General features: G+C 37.0%; 3 protein-coding genes and 1 non-coding gene across 7 annotated transcripts in view; 3 read left to right on the forward strand and 1 right to left on the reverse strand.

Moving 5' to 3' along the window:
- Nucleotides 1-6435: 6435 nt before the first annotated feature.
- LOC145908148 (uncharacterized) lies at nucleotides 6436-13710 on the reverse strand. 3 transcript variants are annotated; one of them, XM_082995344.1, is made up of 8 exons: nucleotides 11275-11613; nucleotides 10900-11013; nucleotides 10646-10708; nucleotides 9696-9854; nucleotides 9339-9404; nucleotides 8619-8684; nucleotides 8108-8423; nucleotides 6436-7845 (listed from the first exon to the last, which is right to left on the reverse strand). In XM_082995344.1, exons 2-8 carry the CDS (start codon nucleotides 10976-10978, stop codon nucleotides 7689-7691), a joined length of 906 nt encoding a protein of 301 aa, XP_082851470.1. In that variant the 5' UTR covers nucleotides 10979-11013; nucleotides 11275-11613; the 3' UTR covers nucleotides 6436-7688. The 3 variants fall into 3 exon arrangements, 1 of the variants encoding a protein (XP_082851470.1); XR_014402946.1 differs by lacking the exons at nucleotides 6436-7845; nucleotides 8108-8423; nucleotides 8619-8684; nucleotides 9339-9404; nucleotides 9696-9854 and adding exons at nucleotides 11723-12415; nucleotides 12596-12776; nucleotides 13575-13710 and having other exon boundaries at nucleotides 10687-10708; nucleotides 11275-11438; XR_014402947.1 differs by lacking the exons at nucleotides 6436-7845; nucleotides 8108-8423; nucleotides 8619-8684; nucleotides 9339-9404; nucleotides 9696-9854 and adding exons at nucleotides 11723-12415; nucleotides 12630-12743 and having other exon boundaries at nucleotides 10687-10708; nucleotides 11275-11438.
- Nucleotides 7543-7616, forward strand: Trnat-ggu (transfer RNA threonine (anticodon GGU)). Its single transcript has one exon. It is a non-coding gene; the product is annotated as a tRNA-Thr (tRNA).
- Nucleotides 13711-15379: 1669 nt separating the features above from the next.
- The window catches only part of LOC145908152 (uncharacterized), a 95901-nt gene continuing 84469 nt past the window's right edge, over nucleotides 15380-26811 (forward strand). Inside the window, exon 1 of the mRNA XM_082995348.1 lies at nucleotides 15380-15406. The gene's annotated coding sequence lies outside the window, so the exon portion shown is untranslated. The remainder of the gene's footprint in view (nucleotides 15407-26811) is intronic.
- On the forward strand, nucleotides 16051-17537 carry LOC145908153 (uncharacterized). 2 transcript variants are annotated; one of them, XM_082995350.1, is made up of 3 exons: nucleotides 16051-16190; nucleotides 16857-17054; nucleotides 17309-17537. In XM_082995350.1, the coding sequence occupies exons 2-3, from the start codon at nucleotides 16911-16913 to the stop codon at nucleotides 17489-17491; spliced, it is 327 nt and encodes a 108-aa protein (XP_082851476.1). In that variant the 5' UTR covers nucleotides 16051-16190; nucleotides 16857-16910; the 3' UTR covers nucleotides 17492-17537. The 2 variants fall into 2 exon arrangements, with proteins under 2 accessions (XP_082851476.1, XP_082851475.1); XM_082995349.1 differs by having other exon boundaries at nucleotides 16051-17054.

The following is a 26811-nucleotide window of genomic DNA, read 5'->3' on the forward strand; positions in this document are numbered from 1 at the left end:
GATGGCAGAATATCCCCGGTTCGAATCCCGGTGTCGACAAATAAATATATGTTTGTGATACGTACTACTGATATACGGTGATGGTCACCTGCACATATGTGAAGCTAGTCGGGCTCGTTGTGAGCTCGCGCATATGTGTAGGCATCCACTATATACGTTTAGACCGAAGAGTTCCTATATTTCAGCGCAAAGGGCGGAGGACGCCTGGAAAGCCACAGCTCTATATTTTTCGTATCTAGCCCGGACTTTAGGTGAAAGTGGCATCAATGCAGTTTAAATTTGACTCCAATTAAACCAAATAATTTTAATTTCACCACATTTTGTGTTTTTTGTTGATATTTGTTTTGCAGAAGTTTTTCGACCAATTTGGTTTCGAAATTAAATATTTGTTTGCTTCCGAAAGTTTATGTATCCAGTGTATGTTTAAGCATGTTAGAGTTATGGAAATCATGGCATTATCTGAATCCATCGAAGCCTTACGACGAGTCTACCGAGAGTTTAAGTTTTGGTCAAACTTTCATCAATGACATTTCTTTTATCACTAACTTTAAAATTATTTGCGCATAAAACTTATTCAAACCTCAGGGCTGCAAAAATATTAACTCCCAATGGTTGCGTAATTTTTGAATCAAAACCAAAAAATGAATGTCTTCGAGTGATTTAAAAAACGAGTCTTACAAACTAAGTTAAAAATTTGATAAATAATGAATGCCGTTACGTCTTCACTTTAATTAACTAATGATGGTCAAAATAATTTTCCTGCATGTTTCTTGCATTGTTTGGTTTTAGTTTATTACCTTTCATGAATGAAAAGTGGGGTGGTGAACTTGAAGAAATGCCTCGCAACGTGGGACAACTCAAATACATGGAATCGGTTTCTGATTTCACAATTCCTGTTGTACTTCCATCACCAGTAAACGTTCCCAACAAGGCACCGTTTGTGTTGCTTCCTTCGTAAACCTACAGTAAAAGTATAACGTAGCATACCTTGTGTTAGTACGAAAAACGGAGAATTCCCTGTTCCACATGATCCAGTATTCGCATCCCAAACAAATTCTATTTTATATCTCAATATTTTACATGCGTGGAATTGAATTTTTCGGTTTACGTTCGGTTGTCAGTTGACTATTAATAGATTGGCACGTCTTGATGTAGTTGTTTACATATCGTTGGAGATTAACAAGTTGCAGAGCAAAATAAGATTTAACAGAAGAGAATACTTTATATTTTGTACCAAAAGGTTATTACGTAAGCTGTTCCGCATGAATGAGTTGTGTCTAAGGTTCGCTTTAAGGTCGTTTTAACATCAATATCAGAACATAATAAAACCACCTTCTCTTTTATATATTTTAAAAAAGTGTCAAATTAAAAGCAACCACAAATGTTACAGTGGTGTTTACGATCCGTGAAAATAACATTAGAATTTATCGTCATTATTATTATTTTTGTTTCTTTCGGTAGCGAAAGGAAATATTTATTAACTTGTAGTGATAAGTTTGGTTCACGTAAGACCTTCTACCACTTAAAATTAAGGTTGGTTTAGTAGAACAACAGAGCGAGTATTTTCACCGAACAAATGTTGTTGCCGAGTGTTCTGAAGTAGAAATGTATTGCAGCAACGCCACCGTTTCCAGTTGATAAAACTCTTCCATAATTTGTGCAGGAGGTGGAGATGGCAAAAGCAGTTAGGTTTCCACTATAAGCTGATGGTCGGCAAGATGATGACGATCCTCCGCCTACACAAGTATAACGTGTAATATGTCTTGTAATAACACATAACGACTTAAAGTAATAAAAAAATACCTGTAACAACTAGGCACAAACAAAAGAGCGAAATAATTCCCATTTCAAAGTTTTTCCTATTATCGTCAAATTCTAGAACGACAAAGAAATTATTCTAATTAAAAAACAATATGACATAAAATGATTGATGATAGTTACTGATTTAACTTGTTGCAATAAATCCCACTCATGAAGTTACTAACAATGTGAGCCAACTATAATACTTCGCAACAATTAACTTGCAAGTAATGCCACTAGGTGCGCCACTCCCACGCTTAGTTGCTATGACAACGGTATACACCAGCATCTTTAATTTTTCCACAAATCTAAAAAGCGATTACGCTCCCAATCGAACTATAAACATGACATAAACATTACACTATTGTTACCACATCATTCCGCTTACGTCGTTGGTTTGTGTTTGGCCAAACAATTGTGAACTTGCATTATCTCTAAAGGTAACCTGTTGTACATTAAACGCATACGCTTCATGTTATCGAGAAATGCAACGTTGTGACGTTAAACAGTTACGACTTACGTTATAGATAAACGCCCAACCTAAGAAGTTGCTAATTAAGATCACATTGTCAGCTACCACTGTTATTCGACAATTTCTTCAAAGTAATACGACCCAAGTAATTTCTAACCTAGTTACTTAGACCTTGCACTAATTTTTAACACTTTGCTTTAGCTGCCCCTCGATAACTACTTTCAAATAAATGGTCAAATGAATGCGGACAAACTGCTGCAAGACCCCGGCTTTATACAAAAACTGCAGTACCACTAAACACGTAGCAGGTAACTTCCCAACCACATGATGTCAAGTTGTTTCTACTTTTAGCAATCGCGACACGCAGTACCAAGCACCTACTTTATATACTAATTTAGTCTCCCACCAAACAACCTGAGATTAATCTTGTACCAGGTACTGAATGACTTCATAAATATGTGAATAAAAATGCGGTAATTTCAATGCGCCTCTATGACCAGAATATTTAATGTTTCAAACTTTTTATGATATGAGCAGACATTGTAGCAGTGGTGATGCGTAAAGATTTTACTTGCAAGAGTAATTTTACTCCAAATAGTCGCGCAACATGATAATGATTGACAGTAAATGTCGAAAAGCCAAACCGCTTAGGCAAAAACGATTCTCTGGCTATTGAAGAACGGCACTAATGTTTCGCATTGGGATTTATGTGTGAAAATTGCCCGAATGCAGCAAGGCCGGATTTGCCCGCGCGTGTCAGACAATATGACGTAAGGATCTGCATTAAAGCCTGGGGCAAAATGTTGAACTTTTCGGTTCTGATCGTTTTAATATTTCGCTCTGATCGAAGTTTTTTTAACTACGTCCACACTTAACTCAATGTTGCTTAATTCAATGGTGCGGCCACGTTCCGATCTGTTAAACATTTATTTCTTAACTGTTCGATCTCCCGTTGAAAAACAACAAATATACACGTTTTTTAAGAAAGAATGTATTTTTTCTTGCGGTTTGTTTTTTTGTTTAGTATAAATGTACAGTTATTAGAAAAAGTAACTCAAAACGGTTTTTGCTTGTGAGGTCACAAACGTTGCAACACTTTTCTTCCACAGGCGCGTTGTTGTTCTCACTTGAAATGCATGGAATTATCCGACCCATTCGGAATATCAAACTCATTCAACTATTATTGTTCTGGGTTCAACCTTTACGACTTTATAAATTGGGGTTTTAAATGTAATTCCAAAATTCTTCGCCTGACTTGCGTTCAATCTTTGCAAAATACGACGCCGAGCGTTTTTTAAAGACGCGTTTGTAATTTTCAAATGCAGGTTTTTGCGGCAGAAGATAATTTTAGTAATCGCGACACGCACCGCCAAGCACCTACTTCAGCTTCTAATTTCGACCCACACCAAACAACTAGAGATTAATCAAGTACCAGGCACTGCATGACTTCATCATAACACTGCAATCACAAGTATGCAGTAAACACGGTAAGGAGACTTGAACATGCGTGCAAGGCCCAGTAATGTTTAATATCAACGACTTTCAGGTGGTTATATATAGACATATACAAAGCAGATAATTAACAATGGAGAGTTTGTTCATCGTAAGCATGTAATCACATTTATTTCGGGACCAAACTTCACAGATTAACTCATGTTTGAAGATTGTCCATAAATGTGCATTCACCGCAGATGATGGAACAAGGTGCAACGTTTCGCTTGTGGCTTACAACTATATTTACTCGAATTTGATAGATTGCACCACAAAAAATATAAAAAGCTAGGTAAAAAATAAAAAAATTATCATCAAAGATAAAATTCCGATGGAAGCGCAGATTGCCACATGACATTGTTCGAGTTTGCGTTTCAAAGTTGCCCGAATGCAGCAAACATGTTTGCAGGGGCGAGTCAGACTAAATGACGTAATAATCTTCACTGACGCCTGGGGCAGAATGTTGTTCGTTACAGATCTTGAAAAAAGTTTTAACAAAACTTTGGTGACGTCACACACTTCACTTAGTTGTCCCTGACCCCAGGGTTGCTTGAATTTATTCAATATTTGTTTTGAATACGTTTCACTAATTTAAATTTACCCATTTTTTATTGCATTGTAAAGATTTTGCTTGCGAGTGTATGTGCACTGTCTTCAACTACTAAATGAATAAATGCTCTTTTTTTAGTGTATGTTTCTCACAGACAACCAGGCGAATTTTGCAAATATTGCATGATTGCATGTTGTTTTGCTTTTCCCTGCGTAAACTTACAATGTGTGAAATATACACTAAAAATAAATTTTGTTTTTGAAACAGATTGAATTTTGTTTCTTAAACAGAATTTTCAAGAACACTATACATCATGGCGCGGTTTTAGCTTGTCTCTGTCAATTAATCGGGGAACAGACTATATTTTTTTCTGCCACCTCGTGATCATCTTAGCGTCTTGCAGTGGTCACCGATATTGTTATCTACAGTTCTTCGGGCCAAAAATGATCAAATCGACGTTTCGGTTGCTATGATATGCAGTTGCTATGTATTATTCACATTTATCAACATTCTGTAGAAGTACGTTTGCAAAACAATGAATTTTACACAATGTAGAAAATTTTACAAAAATTCATATCTACTTTGTCAATGTCTAATGTTATACCGCGAAAAATATACAAGAAGCGATTTAAACGTGCTGGTCAATTTAAACGTTCGCGTAACTGCGCAACGACCTCATCGAAAAGACCCATATTGTAATAAGTTACGGAGTTGTGCCTTCTACCACATTCTGTTTTTTAAAAAAACATTCTGTATAGACCACCGACAGCTCGCAAGCCCTGTCCATCAGTGCGGCGAATCGTTTTATGTTGCATTTCCCCGTCAACAATACGTTGGACGTTAATTGTTCGGAATGTATCAGTTAATAAACAAAAAGTTAAACTTCGAGAATACGCGGTTAAATTGTGCTGTGTTTGGTAGGAAATTGCCTGTGATTTGTTTGTTTTACATTCAACGTATTTAAATTTGGCTGAAAAATTATTCTTACCTGAAAGACATTACCTGAAAAACTGTACTTTTGGGTTTTTTGTGACCAGACAAAAAGACATTTTAAAACCCAAAATATGACCATTTCGAATGGTGGTTGTTGCAGAATGTTATTTCTTATTTAGGCTATACATTCAGGCAATGTATACAAATCTTTATTACACCCATGCATAAAATGCAACCGTCTCATTGTTGTAGCGCATTACCGCACATTCTAGTACTGTAATTTGGTCCGGTTTAGTCGTGGTTACTTTTTTGAATTCATCCTTTTTAATATTTTGCATAGTAATCTAAGATTTATGTAGATAAGGATCGCCTTGTGCACTATTATTGTGTTCTCTGTCTGTTCCGCGTATACCGTTAATGGTATAGAATGTCGTTTGTTTCGTATCGCTTGTACAGGATCCTATAGATAGCGACAGTTCGCTTAATTGCCGGCTTGTTTAAACTTAAAGACCCAATGCAGCGTTTCGAATTACTTACTTTCAAGCAATCATTTATTTTCGCTGTGTTTTATGAAATATGTCTTGACCGGCTGCTGTGCTGTACTTTTTGCTGCCCCAAATCCCCGTTTTGGTATTTTTGGAAGTCACGTACGTGTCAGTGACACAGGTGTTACGAATACAACACCGTAATTACACTGATTCTAAACCTGACACTGACAATTTGGGGTGCTCGACCTTACGTGGCGCAATGGCGGGCCTAAATAATAATATTCTTACGGTTTGTGAAATACGACATGGTTGTTTGAAGGAAAATCATGGCTTCCATAGCCCTCAGTATAGAGAATTTATATATGTTTGGTGAATAAGGTATGGCGACGCCCATTATACTTGCGAGTATCAACCCAAACCGAATTGAAAACAATCTGGCCACAACACACAGGCCATTGTTGCATGGTTGCAGTTCTATATTTATTTTCGGGCACAAGAAATACAATCTCCCGTAAAATATGTACAACACCACGACCCTTGAGAGAAATATTTCAAAGAAACCCGGGTAATCGAAAAGATGAATAAAATTGTATACTTCCGTAACAATAGTGTCATCGTAGTGACTGCTGTCGTAAATATAACCATCCTGAAAAGCGGTTTTGCCTATAATTTCGGATGAGTTCAAGCAAGTAAGTACGGATATATTGGATGAGCACCAACTGTCGTTGATCAAGTTTCGATGGCATCTGTCCGGTTCCTAGTTTTGTGAAAATATAATAAGTATCAGAAGTCAATACTTTCTCCGTTATCGACTGAGAAAGTTGTTTATTCGTAGGTTGTGACAAAAGTTAACGACACTTTAATCAGCAAAAGTTTAAGAAAAATATAACAATGTTGTTTACACCAGTGACGTCATTCCAAGGCACAAACGTAAGGGCGACGACATCATCAGTCAGTTGAGAATATTGTGTTGCGTTTAGTAATAAAAATATTTTATTTGACGTTTAAAATTGAAGACCAACGAATACTTAAATTTGAACTTCAACACACTCAATTTGAAGAACCTCAATTTGTTAAAAATGCATTAGAAATATTGCTTGGAGCGTGAAACTGTTAAATCGCTTTGCGATTATAAACGTGAGATAGGAAACTTATAATAAGACATAAAATATGCTGAAAAATCGATTTTAAAACAAAAAAGCACAGTTGGACTCGTGCAGACACAGAGCGTACTTTGGCACGTCTAAAGTAGATTGCGGCACCGAGAAGTTCGACAGCTTGATTGAAGCTTTGATTGCGACGTCATCAAAATTTAAATTGAAAGAGGGGACCGTACAAACAGGCGTCAATTGCATTAAAAGAAAACGTTTGCTCGATTTTATGTTCTATATTAAAAGGTTTCTCAAAAATTCATAGAGGTCAATACTTTAAAGCCTTTTCACTGACAAATAACAACGACAACAACAACAATACAAAATAAAATCAGTTTTGCTTGCCGTGATTTTGAAGCATTTGCACCAAATCCTTGTAGTAAGGATCTTTCTTGCCATGAGCTGACTTTGCGATTTCTATGGCGTTTTCAAGATATCTTCGACAACCTTATGATCAAAATATTAGAGCAGTGATCGCCAAATATAAAGGGCCTGCGCAGTGGGGCGATCCCGCCTTGCTATGCGTAAGCATGGCATTACTTCTGCGTTGTCTGATTACGGTGGTGGAGATCCTCTACGCATGTGAAGGTCGCCTGACAAGTTGTGCGCTTGCGCACCAATGTACCTTGGCCACAATATACCCCGTGAAACCACCGAGCTCCTGTAGCTCAGTTGGTAGAGCGTTGGGCCTGGTTAGCCCAGGGTCGTGAGTTCAAACCTCACCGGGAGCTTGATTTTTCAGATCTCGCTCCGACTTGTCGGGAAAAGTGGCTGATCCAGCTTGGCTGCGATGCCTGTGAACCTTATCTTCCACTTGTTTCGGTTTTTCCAACCAGCTGTTCAGCTTGAGATATCCACGCCCACCACTGGGCTTTGTCGTCTTTTTGTAAGGCTGGTAACTTTTCTCTTTCTTGGACAAGTTCGACCATACGTGGAATGACGTAATCAGTACATATCTCGCTGGACAAAAAACAGGCAGTCGTAAATGAAAGGATTTGCAAAAAAATCCATGCAACAAAACTGCATCAAAATCAAGTTTTCCTGGCGACCCCAACTTGCAATAGTACGTGAAATATGTACATGATTAAGGCACTTCAATTTAAACCTTTAATTGATTATACGGCTAAAGTATTAGGAAAAAAGGGACAACACGACACCAAGTCCATAAATTTTCGATTTGTTGGGAAGTTTACCCGACAACAGGGATTACCACAAAACTCACCGAAGGGGGGATTTCAGGAAATCGCCTGAATTTTCCTGACACATTTTGCTCATCTCCTTCACGTATATTTCCATCCCCATGACCGTGTTCTGGTGATTGTTCGGATGAACATAAGCCAGTTGGGCGACCTCGAAGAACAGAATTGCTTCCAAAAACTTTTTCTCGTTCCTTCGTCGATTCGCGGCGCCCTTTAACAAGGTAACTTTCGTATTCGAGTTGGAGTTGATGAATTCTAACACTTTTCCAGCTGTTTCTCTAGCGTGATTGTACTGATGCGCCTCCAGCCTTTGCTTGTAGGTTTGTATTAACTCCCGACCTTGAAAACATGTTCTTTGCTGAGGGGAAACGTTAAGATTTCTGATTCACAAAATCATAAAAATCAACTTGAAATTCACTAAATATTTGAGAAACGAAGTTTCAATTATTTCCAAAATCTGTAAATCTGTTTGGTGTAAAGCCAACTTTTTGTAGTTAGTCCTGACAAATACACAAAATCAACATAAAATCTTACCTTCGCCTTGTACGAACATATGATCGAAATTAGGAATGTTGGGTTTTGAAGTCGAGTTGGACGAGGCTGGGGATTAACACAGAATAAATATTTTGTGATTGAAAGTTGTTGGTTTTTGTGTTCGTGACTGTTTTAGGGAAAGCAATAAACGTAACATATTGCATGTAACTTGTGATTGTACCAGCACCGTTGTTCTGTATATTACAATTCAATGTTGTTATTTCACTCCCTTGTTAGGGTTCGGGTCAGTTTCATAAACTAGTCCAGCGATTCCGAACCTTTTTGTGGTTGCGTACCACTTGGAGGTAAAACGACGCGTACCACCTAGTTGTGTGTTACAAAGTAATCTGGGGGATGAATTAACAAACATTTTGAGATCACTTACGAATTTTTAAATTCGAACTGATCTGGAATGCCGTCGCTTACCACTAGTGGTAGCATACCACCGGTTGGAACACTGAATTGGTCAGTGGTATTGCTTACACGAGACCAAGTAACTGCGGTTATTATCGCGCAAAAATTACGTCAGGATAAGAGCACAATTTTCGAGCAAGTTATATCCGCCGTTTAAAGTTTATGCCGGGCCGCTGTAGTCAACGAAAGCACGAAAGGCCGATATTTCAAACATTGCATAAATTTCATGCATTGCCTTGATATTCTTGACGCATTTTCGCAGTAAGCAAGAGCTATGGTTTGCAGAATTGTCAAACACTTGTGTACCTGAAAAGCACAAGTCTTCGTTTCCATAATTAGATGGAGGTCGGTCAACATTCTGTTGTACAGGAACTAAAACACAGTAAAAATTATGAAGTGTGTCAGTTGATCATTTAACGAGCAAACCTTTCTGCGTTCGAGTAATTTAATGAGGTGCCCAAATACATTCTTCATCTGGCAACAAAACACTGCATTCCAAATGACGTACGCTTTTATATTGAAACAAGCGACAATACTAAACTTAAAACACAGGTAATTGTAACAATACAAAAGTGGGATATTTCTACAACAAAAGAAGTTTTTTAAAATGTGCAATCATAGCAGTAACACGGTCGTGTTATGGAGGGTTTTCAATGCACTAACCACTGAAATTTGCTGTGGGAAACGAGTAAGGAGCTTCTTGCATCCGAATCAGCTCATTCTCTTTCAACGGTTCAGCACTTTCTGAAAAAGTTGGTCTGGAAGTCGGTGGGTTCGGGGTTCGAATCCCGCGTGGTGCAGGTCTTGGAGGACTGGAGTTGCCTGTTTGAAATGACTTTGTTACAAATTACCGCGTACAAGAGGTTATCAAAACAACAAAGGAAACGATAGTTGAGAACAGTTCATTCACGAAAACCTATATTCATAAAATTTTACATCACAACTTATGCTTAACGCTCTAACGACTGAAGAACGGGGGTGTATTTTGGTCAAGGTAAGCCCAGGGATGAGAGCTCAAAGCTCACCAGGTGCTTAATTTTTCAAATCTCGCTCCGACTTATCGGTCAAAATGGCTGTTTCAGCTTGACTGCGATGCCAGTGAACCTAATAAACATACGACTGCTAAGATCGCCAAGTAAGGGCATGCGATCATTCCTTGTCATGTTATATCGTGAAACATATCTGTGTTGACGAATCAAACAATTTCGTACTTTTTAATATAATGTCATATCGCCTTGGATTGAAAAGAGGTGGCGAAGGTGGTATATAGACCGGTAGTGTTAAGAGTGTAAAGAATGCCCTCAGTTAAATCAATGGCTTTGTCCGCTTGTGAATGTGTTGTCGTTCACGCGTCCGCGTGCCAACAAGCTGTCCTTATGTTAGAATAAAGAAGCCCACGTACGAATTACCCAGGAATCCCATCTATATAAGTGTATAACAATATTTTTCAAAGACTAATGTGTTATTTGTTCTCTCATTTTGTCAGAAATTTTATTCGAAAAAGTGTCAAGGATTTGGGTCTGTGCGGCCGTTTTATTAAACCGATATCTGCAATTGAAATGAGTGACATATGTCAGTTAAAGGGTTGTTACTTTTGTGGACAAACAACTTACTTGTTGTTGGAGAGTTAATGTTTAAAGATTGAATTGAAATTGGTGTTTTGGGGTCTGTCTCGTCTGGAAACAATAAAATATACAATTAATTACTCCTGCATTGTTCGGTAAAAAATTGAAATTTGTTTCAAATGGAAAACGTTCGTAGACATCTTAATTGTGTTACCGCTACCATACGGCTATGGCATGCGCAATGAATTGCAAGAAAAAAGCATAGCAGTTCCTATACAAACACCGCCAGACAGCGCAAGTACCTGACGCGTCTCCGCCATCAGCGACGATCTCCCTGTCAGCCGTCGGTCGCGATGATGTCATCAAGCGAGATTGCGCCATTGAAAACCCGGCGCCAGTAAACGGGGCTTTTCCGCCTGCGAAAGTAAAGTCTTACTGTGAAAGAGGAAACAGAACCACCGTGTTAAGTCAAGCGTGAAATATATGCGGATAACTCAAAATTAAACAACAATTTCGACACAGGACAAACATATGCATTATATATTCTATAACTCCACCAGCATAAATCCAGGGCTAGGACCTTCTTTGAAATTGAAGTAAGAAGGTGTCAATGAACTTGGTTGTAAAACAAACAGTTGTTTTCTTTCATACAAAATGTTACACAATTAATAACTTACCTCAGTCAGTAAAACATTTCCTTACAGGGTCAAACTCATGTAGAGGGGAAGTATTGTGTTTTGTAAATGTGGGTGTGGAAAATTGCATTTTCTTCTGAATTTGAGATACTTGCAATGTGATCGCAGAAATATCTTGCAACATGGAAAGTTCCCCAAGCTTTTTACTAAAGAAATGCGTGCATGCGTACTTCAGGAATAATTTTGGGCTTGAAAAGTTAATCAAGCTTTTTTCTATAAAATATTTTTCACAGTTTAAAAAACATTTTCTTGAAAGGTAATTGGTAAAAACATACTTCGAACATATACATATTTAATATAAACAAATAAAACACTTCTTTTCAAAATATTCCACACACACTTACTAATTTGACGGAAAATGGCAAAATGGTTTTATCTAAAATCAAATTGTCTTTTAGAAAAAAAGTCTGACAAAAAATTATGTGTGTACCTGACAGAGGACATATTGGCCCGCGTTGTAGGATTGTGTTGCCAACATCCCTGTATTACTTCTAATAATAGATCAACCATTTTATTTTCCTCAGGTGTTGTATCTTCTTCTGTCTCAGAAATACTTAATGGAGGGCGTTGGCCCTCCATGATTGCATTAGTGAAAACATTCATTGAAGTTAAACCCATTGGATATTTTTGGAACAGTATAAAATACACAACCATGGCAAAACTGAAAACATCATCTTCTTTAGTGATGGTTGCCAACGGGCTGGAAAGTAATTTTGGAGATGCAAAGGCTTTTGTATACTCCCTATGCTTCCTGCTGGAACTCATTGGTGTTGTTGTACTGACACCGGTGATTGTTGACAACTTGGCACTTCCAAAATCACCAACTTTGCAGATTAAATGTGCGTTGATAAAGACATTTTCTGGCTTAATATCACCATGAGTCATCCTTTTTTTTCCTGGGATATTGTGGATGAAAGCCAGAGCTTTGGAAATATCAAAACTCATTCTAAGTTGCAACCCTGGTCTGAGCTTAACATGAGAATTTTGAAGTAGGGTACCAAGGTTACCACCTGCCATGTATTCCATTACAAGGGCCATGGCATTTGGCCATTCTGTCCATCCATACAAACGGACAATGTTGTCATGGTTGGCATTTTCAAGCATTTTAATTTCATCAGAAATTCTGCAAAAATTATTTTAAACATCAACTTTTTGTCAAAGCACATAAAATCACAGTTAAAACCAATTTATCAAATAAATAAGCCAAGTTTCTTTCAAAAGTTGCCCCAATAAATGCTGCAGCAAATAAATTTTATTTTTTCTTTGGCTCTTGTCACTTTATATCACCACAAGCATCACAAACCTGCTTTTAATGTTTAATTTTTCTTTTTTCCCACCTTGAACCCCAAAGCATTTAAGTGCAACTTTTCCAAAATTTTGAATGTCACCTAGCAACACAGTGCCAACCAAACCTGAACCAAGTTCTCCATCATCTGTGTTCAGACAGCGGATTTCTGTCACATCATAACCCTTCATTTTGAAAACTGCAAAAAAGAGATGTAATCACAAACTCAACAAACATTATAGGCAAAGAAAACTCCAAGCAATAGGACATCAATAACTACAAAATATAATGTTACCTTGATCTAGTCTAGTGTACAATCATAAATACTATTATAACCTCAAATAAACTTTTTGATATATGTGCAAAAAAAGCCATATTATTGCAAAGCTGCAGACAGGGTGTGTACATGCACTGTTTCGAGTTCGACCTGTAAGGTCTCATCAGTGCAGCTGTTGAGTGGCACTGTACTAGCTTTCACACTAGCAGGCACACTAGTCTCCTTTGTGGTACCTTTCGGTCAACGTCGATCTGCAGGGTGCCCTATACTAGGTACCGAACAACAGAGAAGACGAACCACTGTGTAGCGCACTATGGCCAAACGGAACTTGTAACCATATAGTACATTAGTGTTTTTTGCTTTTTGCACTATCGGTTACCAAGCAGTTCCGTTTGGCCATAGTGCGCTCCACAGTGGTTCGTCTTCTCTGTTGTTCAGTACCCAGTATAGGGCACCCTGCAGATCGACGTTGACCGAAAGGTACCACAAAGTGGAGATTAGTGTGCCTGCTAGTGTGAAAGCTAGTGCAGTGCCACTCAACAGCTGCACTGATAAGACCTTACAGGTCGAAACAGTGCGTGTACAAACTTTTTGATCTTAATCGGTTTTCCATGAAGCAAGGTCACAATTCATTAATAAAAACCAACACGAATATATAACAAAAAATACTTGAAAGTAAAGCAAGTAGTGTTTCAGAAATGTGAAAACACAAAAACAAACCTTCTGAAAGGCAGGAGCAGAATCAACAGTTGTTAGACCAGGAGCAAAAGCAACAGCTTTAACAATGCATTACATGTAATTGATTTTTTGTTCCTTCATTACACTTTAACAAACCACAAACAAGTTCCTCTCCCAGCATTTGCAAAACATGTGGGCTTAAGACAGACCGGTAACACCGTTTTCTCCAGTACATGGCGCTATTTTACTCCAGTAAATACGTTACCGGTCTGCCGTTAGCTCCAAGAAAAAGCAATTAGTTTGTTTAATTGCGTTACGCATGATCAACCATAATGCTTTTCTCAACTCGTGCCGTATTGGCAGCATGCCTTTTTCATCACACACACACCCAGCTACACATTGTGGTGTTAAACTTCAGTGTTCATTTTAATCACAAACAGCAGTTCAATCAAAAAGTTGCTTTTTCAGCGTTTCGTTTACTAAATGTTTTATTGGTTCTGGTCAAGAGGTGACTGGAAATATTGTCAAAAAGTTGTTGGCAAAAACGCCAACATGTTGCAACAGTGCCAGCGGTGGGATTATTTTTTTTTAACATCCGCAAGGACCCTGGACCGATACATCAGGATTCATTATATACGTGGCTATTTGGGACTTCTACTGAAAGAAGTGATACACAGCCCTACGATACACGCTTGCTAACAACCGGTTCGTGGAGGTCATTAAAGCCACTACTGAACAGCCAGCGCCCAGAACATAAGCGTGTTGCCTGCAGGTGCTGCAAACATTATCAAAATTCACGCTCGACTAAAACATAAAAACTGCGTCAGTAGGCGTGCTTATGACGAAGTTCCTTTGACCGCTTTGTTAACCAATCTACCAAGAACCTGTAGAAAAAAAACAGCTTTATAACCGGAGATGAAAAGATTTGTGGATATAGCCAATATTTATTGTGTGGATTTGTCAGGCCCCACGAAAGAAAGTGTGTAATAATTGCGGTGAGCCAGGGGCCATTACCACTCTAGAAGGCCCATGATAAAAATATGTGGGAATGAACTCCATTGTTTCCCTTCAAACTCAAGAATTGCGACCTGTAATTTCATGTCATCTCCAAAAAAAAGGTTCTCGCCACGACATTAGGACCCGGGAATCAAAAAATGTCAGCGAGGAATATTTTTAACGGTATTAGAAGCCTTTTCACATTTGAGGATTATGAATATTCTTGAACGTAGTTGCGCATACTTGCCTACGGTTAGGTGTGTTTGGTTCAATATATTTATTGTTGGTTAAGACTCAGAGGTAAATTAGGATATTGTCGAAAAGCTCATTGGTTTGAACACCGACCTTTTACAATAGCCGTTACCCTCATTTGAACATGAACTAAAAGAATCAAACCTTACCTTGTAGCAAGACAACATTTGGTAATGTTGTTTTATTCTTCGTATATCTGCATAAATATTACTTGCTTTTGAAGGTGTTTTGCTTAATTCATACAATGGGACAAACCAACGAAAGTTGCAGCATGTCGAAGTATAGTTTTGACAAAGGTGGTGTAATAGCCGAAAACGATGGCGTACAAGTCCGCATGTAAGTTGCAAATGTTGCTTAAAAAATTGTCGGATATATTTATCATCAGTATTTAATACTACACGGAAAAATAGAGTGATATGATGCAAAATTTAAATGTATCGCTTATATTTACAGGATAGATTTTTCGTAAAATTTTTGATTGTTTCAGATGTCGGAGAAAAGAAGATAATCACATTTTTGCTGCAAAATTTGTCGGCCCGGGATATTACGGAGAGAGGGAAAATGAAAGGGAGATTCTTGACAAAATCAACTGCGAAAATGTGATCAGATTTTACGATTACTTTCAGGTGCATTTAAAAACTTATTTCAACTGAGAAAAAATCAGTGAATGTCAGTGTATTTTTGTTGTTAGGGAAATGAATACAATTACTCCTTTCTGGATCTCTGCAGCGGATATGCTTCTCAAGTACTTTTGTATAAGCATCACTTTAACAACTTTACCTTATATTGTTTATCCTTGTGCAACTTTGATGATCCAAAATAACATAAACATGTTACAATACGTCATTAACAACGTTTAATTTGGCCACCGCAGTGGTGAAGGAAATACCAATATAAAAAAATAAGCAAAAATTCTAAAATCAGTTAATAGAAAGTAGCATACGAGCGTTCGTTTGTGGTAACTATATTAAAATTGTCGAGGTTGGACACTAAAATTTGCCACGAACAAATACAGTGGATCCTCTAAATTGAAAAATATCAGTGCTTGTGTCTTTTTGTTGGTAGGAAAAACAATTCAGCTGTTTTATTATGGAACTCTGCAGCGGAGATGTTTCTCAAGTATTTCTACATATCGTTAATTTCTGTATTGTATATTAAGCTGTAGTCGTTTTTATTTTTTCATGAAAACTAGTTGACATATAAAAATAAATTATAATTTTGCTGCTGTTTTCATGGTTTTTATGTCTTTTCAGTGGGTTGCCAACATGAAGGGTGATTCTAGTAATCCAATTGATCCCGAAACGGGAATGAATTTAAAGATAAATTTCTAGGAATATTTTGATATTGGACCACTCGACGTATTGCGTCAGTCCATTACTGGTGTAAATTATTTACATGAAACTGGCATAGGTTTGTACACAGTCGGCCACGCAGACGATTTATGCATTCGTTAAAAGATGTAACATATTCACTTAATAAGTAAAATTAAAATATGTTTTTTACGGAAATACATTGAGCTACTGTTAACTTTGGTTACATATAGTGGAAGGTGCAGAGACGGTTACATATAACAGGATACAAAAAGACGCACATTACAATTTGGGCAAAAACAAATCACTTTATCTTTCATAATGAATAAGAAGTCAAATAAAGTAACGTAACTGAAATGGAATAGGACACCGGTAAAACAGACAGGTTATCAAGGCGCTGATGTAAAGCTGACAGAAACAGGAAATCGCGGTTGCGTATACGTAATATATACATGTATAAAGGTTAAGCGCCGCATAGCGTTGTCAAAAGCTGTAAATATTCACCCCATATGGTTGATAAACCCATATTTTCGAAATGTTTGCGCATTTCGTAATATAACCCCGAAAACATGCAAAGTTACAGAAGCAAGTTGCAGCCTTGATTTATCGCAAACAAGAGCGCATCGTGACGTGAAAATTATGCTTAAATTTCAGCACGAGCAAAATTTAAAAAACACAAAAGGTTCGCGACCAATCTGACGTAATTAAAAGGGGATCTGAAGAATGAGAACTACTGGCTAAACCCATGTGCTTCTCTTTCTGGCAGGACATAAGACGTGTTTTGGAAATTGACGACTACATTGACAGAAAAGAGTTCAACATGTTCAATGAAGCTTATTTGTCTGATTCACAATATAGTGGCAAAAAAGAGTACAAAATGTTTAACTTAACTGGCGCCACCCCAAGGTTTAATCGTCACGATTGCAATGGAATTCAACACATTATTCGCGAGATGAGAAACAAGGTAATTTGTTTTTATTGACATAAAATCCATTTAACAGAGAACAAATCAAATGAAATGCAATTGTGTTTGCACAAAAAACAACAACGCCGATGAACAATTACAAAAAATAAGTTTCCCCTTGTCCATCACACACTACAACGTACCTGATGACGTGTTACGTAATAAATATTTTGGACAATACCAACACATAATGATTGAAGCTTAATGTTTTTATGTGAATTGTCACATGTCCTAATGTTAATTTACAATGTCAGGCGACCCATGCCGCTCTGCTGCCAAAAGAGGAAATGAGTTACTTCGGTTTAACACCAGGACGGGAAAACGGGAACAAGTTTTTGCGGCGATTTCTGGCCAACTTGCCGCACTTGCTCATTCACTGCTACGAGTTCTTCCGTGAAGACAGTAAACTGCCTAACAGAAAAAAATATTACGCATAGTTATTTAACATTTGGAAATTGTTGCACAAAGGTAGACTTATACCTATTAACTTGTACTTGTTTCCGGTTGACTTGTGTAGAAGTTGAATTTTAAGCATTTTAATAGGATGTAGTATTTCATATAAGCGAGCTTTGAGAATTGTCAAACTGTTGCCTGTACATATGTGTGTTTATTGTACATTTAGTTGCAGTCGTTTGTAAGATTCAAGTTTCTAATGTACTTTTATCAAAACTTTGATGATCCTACATGATGACCACGTTAAAATAGGTCACGGACTCGGTTAACAGGAAGTTGAAATTAGTGCAAAAAGGTTAAATTACCACATCACCAACACAAAGAAAATTCCGGAGTTGTTCAATTTGCACGTGAGTGTTAAGTAAACCCTGTTTCCCATGTGGACTGTTAATAAAGTGCTAGTCTTATGTTATAGCGTAAATTGTTTCCTCTCGTCTGGGATGTTTGCAGTCTGGTGCTTGGTTATTCGATTATGTTTCTATCGGTTGCCACGTAAACTGCTTGTGTGAAAAGGATTAAAGTTAACCTTGCCTGCCCTGGTCCTGCAATTGGCACTTAGCAAGAATAAAATTGTAGATGTTATTTTGAAATATGTTCAAGCGGATGTGAATAAAACACACATTCCTGGAAGTAGTTGCTTTGTCGTTTAATGTGGTGGTGTAAGATGACGCAAATATAGCACTTCGATATGCAGCGGTTCTTGATCCGGCAAAGTTTAATATAAAACAGGTAAATGGAAATCAACTTGAATGTAATCTCTTTCCACAAGTGTAAACTACACTGATAACAACAAGGGGCAAGAATTTGAAACGGCTTCAATGTGTGAACGAAAAAAGAAATAGCAAATTATAAAACAATTTTGGTAAAACAAATGCGCGTAAGAGATTAGCTGACTGCAACACGATTAGGTGCATTGAATTGATGATGACATAGCAATATTTCAGCTTAGTAATTATAAGATCGTTGATTATGCTTTTTAGTTTAGCGTTTACTTTCACATACCGAATTTCAGTAAATTGTAAGGTTAAATAAGGACGTTCTTTGTAAACCTTTGACATAAATCACCAATACCATTTATGCAGGAGCATTATCCAACCACCATTGTTTGAAACCAGGGAGATACAACATTGGTCGACGATCAGCATCACGCGAACTTCCGAACGGGAATAAATATTTTTACGATTTGGTTCTCGTTGTCCACGATGACGTAATACTGATATAAAAATGCGAACGTCGGTTCATGCAGATGACAGATGGCCACTGTTTCGACCAAAAAGGTCTCATCAGTGCAGCTGGTGTGACTTTCAGACGACTTTGCTGACCAAACGGCCAAGCAAAGACTTCCACTTTGTGGTGACTATACAATCACCGTCATCCGTTGGGCACCAACTGCACTGATGAGACCTTTTAGGTAGAAAAAGTGGCCATCTGTCTGCAGCTTACACAATTCAGATTATTGGTTCCACTTTGCTTATCTTATGAAAAATCAGTAATTTAAACTTTACTTGATCAGTAAACCAAGCCACCCTGGCAGGTTGTCGATTACCATATGTATATTTGCTGAGTTTTAACAAAAAAAATCAATCTGGCAGACAGCTCTAAAGATTTTTGAAAACAGAAAAATATATTTCGCCCTGTAAAGGGCATCATCAGCTTCTGTGGAATGCAAAACACAGAAGCAACGTAAAAAACTAAGTTCAAACACAGGTCCAGCAAGCATGGAAACGTTATCACTAAACTAATTAAAAACTAGATGTGTAAATAAGTAAAATCTGACTGCCAATGAAAAAATATAAGAAAAAGTAAATAAATCCGAAGCAAAACTCTATGGCAAAGGCGAAATATGCACTTACACCACACCACGACACGACAAGGAAAAGCAACGAAATGATTAGAAGAAAAACAAACAAAAAGTATATTGTGCGTAGATAGCACCACACAATTATGTGGAAATAACACGCCACAAACAAAAGCAAGCAAAAACAGTCACAGGGCGCAATGCAAATATATCAGTACAGAACCAAACACATTTTATTTGCATGCAGGTGTAAAGGCCCTTTTAGACTACAGACGATTCCGTGTTTGTTTTATTGTGCGCGCGTGCTGAGCTGTGCTGGGATGGGATGTGCCGGTCTGTGCTAGGATGTGCTCGCTTTTGCTCGATGAGCATAAATTCGGGCACAGTTGGGCACATTTCGGCACACATTGATGTGAAAGTGCAGCGCGACTGCCTAAAAGTAGAGGACATATATTGTTTTAGTTGTGGTTGTGTGATGTGACCGCGTTTGACATGTGAGCGATTGTTTTGAGCGTATGAAATGGTGCCGTAGCTGCATTACAAAGCGGTATGTGGAATGGCGTCTCAGCGGGATGCTGCTGTGGAAAACCATTGTCCTGGTTCAATTATAACATCTTTGTTTTCATAATCTGTGGTGTTTGGTTCAATAAACTGTAGTGTTACCTTGCGTCGTAAAAAATTATGTAAAACAGTACATGTCTTAACTATGTAAAACAGTACATGCCCTTTGTTCGTAAATATCTAAGGCCAATAGAAACAACTTCAATTTGTACTTATTATATCGCTGGCGAGGCAGAGAAATGCAAGGTGACATCCTTAAAAAATTATCAACGTAACTTGTCACTTGCACTTGTCGTGCTCGATTATTCCAGTAGTGTAAACACCGTGTGTGCCAGACTGTGCTGTGCCGTGCCAAACTGTGTTCGTGTGTTAACGGGCCTTAACTATGCTCTGCTCGTTGATCTGCGCCCGTGTCCTGTGCAGCCACAGGTCCTCACATATATCCAAGGTTTCTGCACGAAAGTCACACTATAACAACGTTGTGGCGAGGGTTTTTGTGAGAAAAGACCTTAAAGTTTAACATACCACAGAAACAATTTTCAGCGCGATATTTTTCAAATTTCAGGGCTGTTATCTTCTGTAGGAGCAACCGTCTGCAAGAATAATTCAGAGCATGCGCTTTAGGACTTGACTGTACAGATATTTCTAAAAAAGGGCTTTCGGTTGCACTTAACCCATGCTGGTGTTTTTTTTTTGTTTCACTCAATGCAAGTGGTAATCTTTTTTTGACCACAGGTAAATAACAAAAATCATTGCATAAATTGTAACTGCTCTGATGTCAGCATAAGAACAAACCATTTTTGGATGATCACGAGCAAGTCATCATTTTCTTTTGTTCTTTGATTTGCAAAGATTTCCGTTTCATTACCATTGTTCTTAATTGGGTACACAGAAGCATGCAAACTTTAATTAAGGTTGTTTGAGACTTAATCATCTTGAAATACGACAGATCCATTCACAAAATTACATCTCAACATGAATAATGAAGTACAGATCTCATGTGTGTCACTATCTCAGATTTCCTCATTCTGTTTGAATACAAAAATCAAAACTCTACATACATATGATGGCTTGTATTTACAAAGTGTTCCACAAACTCAGTTAGTCAAGTATTCATGCACGTGTTTAATACAAATACAACTTGGCAGCAAACGATCAGTTATTTGGCAGGGATGTACATGTATGTCTTTGACTGCAACGATCTACGATCAGTTCTCTCGTTACATCTTCCTCTTATGAACCAAGCAATCATCCCCAACACAATAACAAGCAGAAGAACGATGAATCCAACTGATATGTAAACACCATTCATATTCTGTAAACCTTCAATTTTCAACGCTCCTTCCACCTCTGCATACAAACATATACTAAAGTAAGTAAAAATTATGTAAATATGCTGAACATCAATATGCACATATAATTAAAACGTAAAATGTTCGCCAGTGTCAAAAGTTGTTTTGTTAGCGGATCATGAATGATTATAACTAGACTTTAAAAGTATATGTAAATAAATAACTAAGCTTTGCTCTCACCAACGCAAGTTTTTTCGTCCTTCCCGAGAAGGCGGCCTTTAAAACAGAAACATTGAACAACTCCAAGATCATCGTTACAGAAATCTGAACATCCACCATTATCCTATACAATATACAGAAATCTTGTAGTTACCATATTAACGAAAAACATTCATTTCCGAAGAAGTGACCACTTAAAACCAAATCTATATTTGGTGTGCGAATTATTGCGGAATTGAATTAAATGGATAAAAGCTTATTCTCGCAAAATAGCCTGCAAAATTTTGGTTAAAAGCAGATTACCCTGTTTACACATAGCTCCTTGTACCAGTAACCGGCATGCTGTAAACCTGGCTTGCTTTCGTTGTGCAATGTGATTTCGTTCATATTTTTGTATTACAATATACCGAGGCAGCTAAACTTGTGCATCCTCACCTTTCCACACAAATCCGGAGCTGAAACGTAGAATGGTCCAACCGTTAAAATCTCTTCTATATCCGAATCAACTGATCGCCGTTCACGTCTTTGTGAGCAATCCTGTGAAACACATATGAGTAAGAATTATCTTGAACTGCAATGTATTTTCACAATAACTAGTCCCAAAAGGTAGCCCATAATCAGTTTTGTCTTTGTGTAAAGCAGCCAGTATGTTACTGCGTATATAAAACCTCACCGGTTGTTGGCAATCGTCATCATCGGTGTTATCGCATAACTGCACGTAACAGTGAGCGTACAGTGATTGTTCGTTCACAGACACGTTGTTCCACACGAATGAGCGAAATTTAAATGATCCGAAAGAAGTTTGGTAGTTTCTCAAAATTACAATTGAATCTTCTGACTCCATCTCGTGGACGACTATACAACTGCGATTATATGATTTTATCTGTAAACTTTTTATATTTTAACACAAACAAATCTGTGTTAATTTGCGATGTCTTCAAACATTTTGAGCAGGAATGAAACAAAGTTATATAGACCAGTGTTAATTTGGTGGCATAAAATAGATCTAGAACAAACAAAGAATTTAAATGAGAAATAGATTGTAGGATTAAAAATATATAAAGTTTAATGCTGATGTTTTCAAATCAATTTCGCTTGAATATAATTGACAGGAATGTATTAACAAGGTTTTGTTTCGTCGACTTTTTACCTTTCGGTGATGAGTTCGTATTTCAAACCTCCTTCATCAGAATCCAAGTTGCTGACCCAGCATGATTTTAACTGACAAATAGAGTTTGAATTAAACAATGGCTTAACAAGAAATCCTCGCATTCATCATCAAAAAAAAATGTCTAATAGAAAACATACATCATAAATAAACAATTTATTGTCAGTGCCGGATTAATAATTTCGCAAACAAAGCAAGCGCCTTTAGGGCAAGCTAAAAATCCAGTTCACTTAAATAACTTTATGACATAGGTTTTAGGTTTTGGATTAAATAAGTCTAGTGATCAGCAAAGTCATCGTAACTAAAGTTTATTTATTCCCAAATTTGACTTCGAGATATTCATCATTAAATTTATTCATTTAATCCAGTGTTTCTATCCTATGCTAACGCCGCTGTATATATCTGTTTTCAGGCCACATTTATTCAACTTGCCCACGTACACCGGAGCCCTAGCACAGCATACTGACACATTTATATTTTATATCATTGCTGAATATTAATACGCTTAGGTTTAGAGATTACCACAATATTGATCTGTTCACTTGTTGCCAAATCAACCTTAGCGTAAACGAAGTTTGGAACTTGGACGATTGAATTTGATCTGAGTGGATTTTTCATTTTCTCGTCACTAAACAACTCAAATCTGATCGTAATATTCCCGACCCTACGATGTGAAGTCAGAAAACTCTCTTTCCTGTTAAGTTTCGGTAAAGGGCATCAATTTCATCAAAGAAAATAAACCTATTTCAATACATACAGTTGAGTTGATATTGCTCCAGAAGCAATTTTGATATCTCTGTTTAACATTCCTGGAATAACGCACGATATTTCCCAGATTGGATTGTAAGATGTCCTTCTCACAATTTGAGTGGTAAATTTGTAATTGCGAACTTGGTACATGAAGCTTACGTTGTTTTGGGATTTCTTTGAAAATATATTGAGTATATTTCATTTAAATAATTAATCACAAAGACAATTCTTTGTTCAGTTGGTCGAAAATACAATTTGTTAAATGTTTTTTGGAGGTTCATGACATGGTTTATCTCAGTAGAGGATAATTGTGAACTCTTCTTTTACAAAACTTGAGTTGAATTTAGTTTTCTACGAAAGTAATTCTGAGAAACTTTTCAGAAAATTGCAACCCATTATGCAGTTACTCACAATTACACAACTTATCATTTTAACATTTTATGGCGTGATTGACGTCATTTATGTTATGATCGCTTCATATCTTGGTTCAAAACTGTCAACAAAGTTGGTGTCGTTAACGTGCAAAGCGAGTGTAGATAAGAAAAGTCAAATCTAACACGAGACTTATCTATTGACTAAGGTTACGTTAGTAGGTTGCCTTCAGTTAAACTACCCCACTTTTAGTACTTAATAACCATATTACTATTAACTGTATAACGGACCAGATTATTTACTACCACCTTCAATATATTCAGATGTACATCGGACAATAATTATTTGCTAAACATAAGTACCTCAAGAGTTGATTGACACTCGTCCAGTTCAAATTGGAAAACAGGATTTGTCGCTGCAGCTTTACAGCTTCTAGGCAGAGAATCTAGACTTGTCATTGTATGATTTGAAATATACAAAATATCATCTCGATTTACTTTCAATCTTCTCAACACATGGGAACTGACACTGGAATAAAAGGTGTTTAGATAAACTTCAGATTGGCGAAATTGATCTTGTAAAATGAGTCGCTAATTTCACAGCTTAAAACAAACAGAAAATTATACAAGTTTAACATTTGGTTTATATTTTTAACCAGTTAATAAAATGTGGATGTCCGACATCTGAATGACAGTGCGATATCCTCATTATAATTTGATTTTTTTAAATCTTACTTTAACTTGATAGAATTGGTGTTGCATTCCATTTCATTATACATCTTGCAATCTAAAAATAAAATAATTTTCTAGTTTTACTTTTCACGATTCAAATTGTGTTCAATTGAGAGCAAAATCATTCCTGGGTCAACAAACGTTATTTATTCACACTAGATTCACTTAATTAATATTACTCGAAATTTCAAAAATTAAAGCAGCCGACCTTTTTTTTAGCTTTGCATCGAAAAGCAAAGAAAGAGCTTGCAAACACAAGAAGCGCATGATATTGAAGGCAAAGCGATGCAAGAGATCGCAAACGTCCATGAATATTATTTGGTTTCGAAATTGGGTTGGCTAATCACAATGTCATCCGCGCACTGAGTATTTCAATCAACACAGTGTCCGCATTGATGAAATATTTAATCGGTTTGTGTGTCAGTTTCTTTGTATGATCGGTTGCATTTTAACACAAACCTGAGTTGATGTCAATTGAAGGATGAGGAGTGTCAGAGTGATAAACGAATATTTGAATGTTAATTCTTCGGGCTTGAAGTTTTATTGTTTGACCCCTGCCAACATTTACCCCAGGATGTGAAGGATCATCGGATAAAATCTATTCAACAACATTTAGCAGAATATTAAATAATCTTCGTTTTGTTTTACTTTTGAAAATAAAAATAAATTGAAATTGTAACTTACGTACAGTCCGTCTGCGTAACTCCAAGTATTAGAGAACCGAGAACCGACAGCGGTCGCAAATATTGTAAAATTACATCTCACTGGACTTGTTACAGAATAATTACAAGCTAGGCGTTGTAACAAGTGCCCACTGCTCGAAGTTGGGAGAACAAGAGTTGTTGGAAGATCGTCCACGTTCAACTCCGAATCACAAGAATTTTCGTTAACTAAACAACATTCCATGATTCACATGCTAGGATAAGTTTATATAAATTAAGTTAAACAGATTTTCGAATCGGACAAGTGCAGTGTATTCGAGCCCAACACGACTATGGATTCAAATTTGAAATTGTTTCCCCAAATTACAACTGAACAGTCGCAGATTGATGAAAAAGTGCATATACTGTGATGTGTTTATTCAATAGAAGATCATCTGTGCAAGACCATTTGTTTATACAACAGCTGCAGAAAAAGCCACAGTTTCGACTTGCTAGGTCTTATCAGTGCAACATCAGTTACTTGTGAGGTAAATAACCAGGCGGAGAGACTTTGTGGTGATTATGCAGTTGCAGACACGCCCTGTGTACCAAACTAGGTATTGATGGGTAAAAGTGGATTAATCCCAACTATTTAGTTTGCGCGACCCCACAAAAACGACAAGTAATTAACGGCACGCAGCAGCTAACCGACGAGCAGTCGTATCGATTGCATTGGTCAAACTTTCCGTTAACTTCAGTTTAAATTCAATCTCCAATTTTGACGAAAATACTGTATTTTTACTTTAATTGCATGTTGTATTAAGTTTGTACAGTATCCGATTCCTTAATATTCTACAGAAACAAAAACATTGCAGCCTTAAATATACTGGACAAGAAATTCATGACTTATTAGAAAAACACTTGGTGTCAACTAGGTCAAAAATGATATCATAAACATAATTTTTAAATCTGATCGTGGTGCGATGGCTGAATATCCCCGGTTCGAATCCCGGTGTCGACAAATAAATATATGTTTGTAATACGTACTACTGATATACGGTGATGGTCACCTGCACATATGTGAAGCTAGTCGGACTCGTTGTGAGCTCGCGCATAAGGGTAGGTATCCACTATATACGTTTAGACCGGAGAGTTCCTATATTTCAGCGTAAAGGGCGGAGGACGCCTGGAAAGCCACAGCTCTATATTTTTCGCATCTAGCCAGGACTTTAGGTGAAAGTGGCATCAATGCAGTTTAGATCTGACTCCAATTAAACCAAATAATTGTGATTTCACCACATTTTGTGTTTTGTGTGGATATTTGTTTTTCAGAAGTTTTTCGACCAGTTTGGTTTCGAAATTAAATATTTGTTTGTTTCCAAAAGTTTATGTGTCCAGTGTATGTTTAAGCATGTTAGATTTATGGAAATCATGGCATTATCTGAATGCATCGAAGCCTTGCGATGAGTCTACCGAGAGTTTAAGTTTTAGTCAAACTTTCATTAATGACATTTCTTTTATCACCAACTTTAAAATTATTTGCGCATAAAACTTAATCAAACCTCGGGGCTGCAAAAATATTAATTCCCAATGGTTCGTAATTTTCAAATTAAAAACAAAAATATGAATGTCTTCGAGTGATTAAAAAAACGAGTCTTACAAACTAAGTTAAAAATTTGATAAATAATGAATGCCGTTACGTCTTAACTTTATTTAACTAATGATGGTCAAAATAATTTTCCTGCATGTTTCTTTGTTGGTTTTAATTTCTT

This window comes from Ascidia mentula, chromosome 7, assembly GCF_947561715.1.
Source record: "Ascidia mentula chromosome 7, kaAscMent1.1, whole genome shotgun sequence".
Lineage (NCBI taxonomy): Eukaryota > Metazoa > Chordata > Ascidiacea > Phlebobranchia > Ascidiidae > Ascidia > Ascidia mentula.

Excerpts from the sequence above, each read along its gene's own strand:
- LOC145908148 (XM_082995344.1), bottom strand. The coding sequence starts at position 10,978 with ATGGCGCAATCTCGCTTGATGACATCATCGCGACCGACGGCTGACAGG. Across the intron at positions 10,709-10,899 it reads TGATGGCGGAGACGCGTCAG|ACGAGACAGACCCCAAAACA; the intron begins GTACTTGCGCTG and ends TATTGTTTCCAG. Across the intron at positions 8,685-9,338 it reads CGAAGACTTGTGCTTTTCAG|CCTCGTCCAACTCGACTTCA; the intron begins GTACACAAGTGT and ends GTTAATCCCCAG.
- LOC145908153 (XM_082995349.1), top strand. The coding sequence starts at position 16,836 with ATGTGCTTCTCTTTCTGGCAGGACATAAGACGTGTTTTGGAAATTGAC. Across the intron at positions 17,055-17,308 it reads TTCGCGAGATGAGAAACAAG|GCGACCCATGCCGCTCTGCT; the intron begins GTAATTTGTTTT and ends TTACAATGTCAG.